This window comes from Puntigrus tetrazona, unplaced genomic scaffold, assembly GCF_018831695.1.
Source record: "Puntigrus tetrazona isolate hp1 unplaced genomic scaffold, ASM1883169v1 S000000513, whole genome shotgun sequence".
In the NCBI taxonomy this organism is placed as follows: Eukaryota; Metazoa; Chordata; class Actinopteri; order Cypriniformes; family Cyprinidae; genus Puntigrus; species Puntigrus tetrazona.
Window position 1 is genome coordinate 386,501 of NW_025048150.1, and position 6,000 is coordinate 392,500.

The window sequence follows — 6,000 nt, forward strand, 5'->3', positions numbered from 1 at the left end:
TGCCGTGTAACGGTTTTCTGCAGCTCTCCGTTGCCTCGGCGTCTCTCCTCCTGCTCCGCTGCTACTCCAGTTCAGCGCGCTGACGCTCCGCCTTCTCAAGGTTATGAAGCTGCCGCACGCCGAGCCGCAATGGCCGCAGAGGCGCGCGCGATCCCCCGGATGTTCCCGCCGACGCTCGTCGGGCCGTTTGAGCCAAGATGTCGGCGGAAGGGCGCGCCTTCGAGCCCACGGCGCTCAGTTTCCTAATCTGCCCAGAGAAATCCCGTTCTCCCGTGCAGCGGCCAATGGCAGACCGCCGTAGCTGCGCATGCTGGTTGACCGTGCGATGACGTCAGAGCTTCTGCGATTTTTTTTTTCCTCAGGATCCGTGAATTTTTCTCCTGAATAAATGCTGCAGGAGGGCAATAGATTGAACATTGAAGATTCTCGTTGAATAAGAGTGGGCTCTCAGACTGAGCATCATTTTACGATCCTGGTGATCCTGATTTATCACATCCATCACTGAGTGAGACACTTACTCATATCCAGCGCGGAATTATTGTACAGTTACACAGATGCAATGCAAAATAAAAACCGGTGGGGTTTGCTCATTCAACAACCTTATATATACACACATACACACACACACGCGTTAATATATTAATATGTTTGTGTGTGTGAGAGAGAGAGAGCTAGAATAAGACAATATTTGTCTGAGATTAAATATTTGGAAATCTGGAATCTAAGGATGCCACAAAATAATAATAAATCTAAATATTGATAAAGTCATCTTTAAACCTGTCCAAATTAAGTTCTTAACAATACATGTTACTATTAATGCATTTAGTTATATTCATGGTAGGAAATTTACCATTTACTTTCATGTAACATAATCTTTACTAAATATCCTAATGATTTTTGGCATAAAATAAACTATAACTTTGACCAATATAATGTATTGTTGTATATTGCTATATATATGTGTGTGTGTGCGTGTGTGTGTGTGTGTGTATGCATCACTTATATTTTATGATGACTCTGAGATCATCTGTATCCTAACAGTGGGTTTCTTCATCCTGAAGGTTTGATCTTCATCACAGCTGAGGTTTGGTGGAAGATTAATATTCTCATCTGAAGCCATAGAGATACTCTCAGGAGTCATTATAACCATCTCTACAGACAGAGACAGGAAGTGATGGTCTGTACTGACACACACACACACACACACACACACACACACACACACACACACACACACACACACACACACACACACACACACACACACACACACACACACACACACCTTATAGATTAAGAATATCTATTGACATGTTTTCTTAAACATGATTATTAACGGTGATGATATCAGAAGATAGTTAAGACACATTAATTAAAAATTAGTTTCTGTATAAATCTATAACCAAGCGGTTCAGAACAATAATACTATTTCTGTGGATAAAAGCATCTTACTGAAATTACCAGAAAGAAAATTAAAAAAGGAAAATAAACCCGTCCTTGAACTAAAGAGTTCTTCAGATTAATGTAAACACTTATTATAAACACTAATTAACAGAATATGAGTCTAATTCTTAAGAAAAGTCTTAGGAAGGATCTAGTTGCATGGTACGAAATTTAATTAGAAAATAAATGTAATTGTACTCAGTTACTGATAGAAATGTGTAATTAAATTAGTTATGAAAATTGCACTGTCTGCTCTAAAATAGGAGACTCCACTGTTTTAGGAGTTTAGGACACAGAATACATGCTTTTTCCATTTTATTTCATATCTGGGTTTAAGTATATGCTGTATTTTTTTCAAGGCAGCGTCTCAGCTGTGAAACGATCTGATTTGGACATTTAGGAATCTGTGACATTACTATAATAAAGTCATTGAAATACTTAAACTACTTCTACACCTTGTAATCTGTTATATATAGACATAACCTCCCCTACACTGCTTAACAAGTAGTTTTCCTCGTAGCCTAGTTCTCTAGTTGGTTAAATGCAAACGGTTGTTAAACCAGCTTTCTTCAGCTCGAGTCCTTTCTCTTCTGTATTCCACATCAATCAGAAGAATCTGAAGATCACCGTCTCGTTTATAGTCAGTGACTGATCAGATTCATCATTAACCTCTTCTTTCTGAACTCTTCATGAACTCGTTAAATAGTTTTTATATAAAGAAGGGTTTAACATAGTGCTGTCATGTGATTAATGACATACAAAAATTGTATAGTGTGTGTTCTGAGTATATAAATACACACACAGTACATGCATGTCTACTTTTATTTTGGTATAATTCAGAATAGATTTAATATAAAACGTTACATCTTTTTCTGAAATGTTTTTTTTTTATATGTAATGAATACACAGCACACATGTAAACAAAAACCTTTATTTTGGATGCAGTTAATCACGATTGCTCGTTTGACAGCACTACTTTAAAACGGTTTCATGTCTGCTAATATTTCATGTTTTCTGACACTGAATTTTAGTGCCGTTTTTAAGGATCGAAAAAGACACAGCAGGTTCAGTTCTCTACTTTCTGAAAGTTCTAGATGTAGTGAGACTTTCTGACGTCCATCAACACAAACCGAAGCAGTTCTTACATTCACAAAAGTTTATTCCAAAACAACAACAAAAACATTTACACCACATCGGGTTTTGTCTTTACGGAGAAACTTCTTTGCAGTCAAATACAAACGAAACGATCATGGAACGGAGCGGAGCGACCGAACGCCTGAAATAACAAAAACGCTTCATGACAAGCTTATCTCACTATTCCTTTACTGCAATGAAAATAATATTAACCGTCAGGAGAAATATTGACACAACCGATAATCTCGTATGTACAATTCTAAAATACATTTCTATATAAAGTGCAGGGAAATGATCTGAACGGGATCCGTGTCTGTATATATTGCTTGATAACTACTGAAGAGGAGGAGCGGCGCTGACGTTAACGTCCGTCAGAAACACTCTCCAGCGACTCCAGCACGACGGAAAGCCAAACAAGTGACGCACAAAGACGTCGCCGCCGGGCAGACAGTGGCCAAACGGCAAAGATGTCGATGACTGACCGAGCTCATCTGTGAGAGAAATCCTCAGAAACAGGGCTGCACGATAAACCACCTTTAAATCAGCTTCTCTCCATCCAGTCCTGCCACATCGGGTCAGTTCTCCTGAAACGCTTCCTTACTCTCGTGAAGGTCAACCGATATATCGGCCGATGTTTGGCTTTTTTCAGTTATCTGCGTCGGGAGATATGTACGAGACTTTTATTCTGTCGTCGTTTAACAGTTCTGTCAAACCCAAAACTGGATCATCTAAAGTATGCTGGGTTTTTTTTTTAAAATGCTGTCAAACGATTAATCTGATCCGAAACAAGTTGGTTTAGATAATATATGTTTATTTTATTATGCTTGTATAAATACACAAACTAATTTTGGATGAGAAACGGTGATTAATCACTTGACTGTACTATTTATTTTACATTTAACCATTTCGAATTTCTTAAATATAATTAGAATAAATTAAAAAAAACAACAAAGGCTTTATATCGGCCGAGCACTGGTTTTCACAAGCGTTCGTGAAATTTAGTGATTTCTATTAAAATACCCTGAATCTGAAAAGCTCCTGATCTGTGAGCGCTCTATAATAATAATAACACAACAATTACATTATTATAATAACTCTGACAATACACTATAAATAATATATTAATTCTGATGAAACAAACAAAAAACACTAAATAGTAAAGTAAGAATAAGTGTGATTATCTTTGAGTGAAAGAGTGAGTTATCGTGCAGCCGAGCGCTTCTCATCCGTCTGGAATGAACAACAAGAGCAAATATAAAAGAATCTAAACGTGATCCGATTCGCCTCGAGCTGAAACTTCATTTGGTAAAAAGTGCTTGAAATCCTGGCGTCGTCTTTATTAGACGCGAAGCAAGAACGAAACGAGCTGCTGAGAATCAAAACACACGTACATTTACAGAGAGCTGCACAGAACCATCAGAACACTAGTGTTCTCAGCAGAGGAGCTGCTTGAAAGACACTCCTCTCTATCTTCTGCTGCAGTGTGTCAGGAGGAAACACATCTCAGTATTTATCATCCACGCTGAGATCTGATGGTCTTCAGTCAGTCTGGAATGACATGAAGAAGTCCGAGACGCTTCCTGAAGACTAAAGCTGCTTTAAACACAAAAGAGGATCACACCAGATGTTGATTTTCTTTAGTTCATTGATAAAGAGACGTCGTTCTTGAAGCGATGATCAGACACAGATTATTACACTTAGCTTCTGAATGAATGTTTCCTACCGACACACTCAAAGAGCAGACTGGTAAGCGTGTGTATCCGCTGAGAGCGCTAGCGTCGTGATGAACGCGTGTCCGGCGCAGCGGCTGGAGAGCGTCTGAACGCATGCCGGCGCGCTTCTACCAGGTGGGCATCATGTCGGGGAACCAGACGCGGCCCAGGTGTTTGGACACCTCCCAGTGGATGTCGTCCGGCCCGTACTTGCTGTCGGGGACCAGCACCTCCTCCATGATGGACAGCTGCGTGAGCCGGCCGCCGCACATCTTGACGAACTCCACGAAGGCGCTGCAGGACACCTCGCACTCGCCCAGGCCGATGGCCGACAGCTGGCCGCAGCGCTCGGCGATCCGGATCAGCTCCTCGTCCAGGGGCCTCAGGCCGTTGGCGCACACCACCAGCTCCACCAGACGAGGACAGGTCAGCCCCACGCGGCCCAGCACCTCCTTGCTCACCGAGCGGCCGAAGTACAGGTGCGTGACCGGCACCTCGTCGCGGAAGAAGGGCCCGAACTCGTCCTCGTACAGGAAGAAGTACATGACCAGGTTGAACTTGGGCGAGTGGCGCACCATGGCGTCCCAGCTGCTCTTCTTGATGGAGTGGAACTGCTGGCCCGGGTTCTCGCTGACCACGTCGATGCGCAGGTGCTCCAGGTGAACGTGACGCTCGGACGACAGCGCTAGCAGCAGCTCGTCACTCAGCAGGTGATAGTTGAGCGCTAGCTCGCGCAGACCGTGACACTGATCCGCCACGCACAGGATGCCTGACACAAACACACACCGTTAGCATGAACTGTGGCGCTTTTATGAAGTTAGGAGATTAGCTCAAGACTATGAAGATGTGTTTGATAAAATCAGAGATCTATCAGGCAACAACACTACTGAAAGGATCATCTGGGAAACAGGATGTGACATCAGAGACTTACTTGGAGGAGAAGAATGGTTGAGTAAATTATTTTAATTCAAACTAAATATGAATAATTTACTCAACCATTCTTCTCCTCCAAGTTAAGTCTTTTGGGGATAATAATAATAATCAGCGACGTCTCTGTTCAGGAGGAGAGTGTGTGTGTGTTGTGATACTCTCTAAGAATGGTTGAGTAAATTGTTATTTTTGATAATGAAATAATAAATTAATAGACTATTGTTCGATCTTAGTTCATGTTACCTATAGTAGTTACCCAGTATTAACTAATGAACCCTTTTGTAAATTTTAACCATTATTAATATAAAATCTTTCCAGTTTTAAAAGTGTGGGTATTTTATAGGCTTGTTTTTTTAAAATTCAGTACCATTAAAATTGTCACAAAATTACTTGATATTATTTAATCAAATAAATAATCATTACAAAGCATTTTCAATTTTGGTTTTCAGACCATTACATCCAGAATGTTCAGTTTGATGCATCCCTGAAAGCAACAAAGCCTGTGTGTGTAAGTGTGAGTGTGTGTGTGTGTGTGTGAGTGTGAGTGTGTGTGTGTGTGTGTGTGTGAGTGTGTGTGAGTGTGTGTGTGTGAGTGGTGAGTGTGTGTGTGTGTGTGTGTGTGTGTGTGGAGTGAGTGTGTGTGTGTGTGTGTGTGTGTGAGTGTGTGTGTGTGTGTGTGTGTGTGAGTGAGTGAGAGTGTGTGTGTGTGTGTGTGTGTGTGTGTGAGTGAGAGTGTGTGTGTGTGTGTGTGTGTGTGTGTGTGTGTGTGTGTGTGTGTGTG

At 41.3% G+C, this 6,000-nt stretch overlaps 1 protein-coding gene across 1 annotated transcript in view; it reads right to left on the minus strand.

Moving 5' to 3' along the window:
* Positions 1-2,584: 2,584 nt before the first annotated feature.
* fbxl3b (F-box and leucine-rich repeat protein 3b) overlaps positions 2,585-6,000 on the minus strand; it is a 5,848-nt gene continuing 2,432 nt past the window's right edge. Inside the window, exon 5 of the mRNA XM_043232205.1 lies at positions 2,585-5,058. Coding sequence (XP_043088140.1) covers positions 4,418-5,058 — 641 coding nt within the window. The 3' untranslated portion in view covers positions 2,585-4,417. The remainder of the gene's footprint in view (positions 5,059-6,000) is intronic.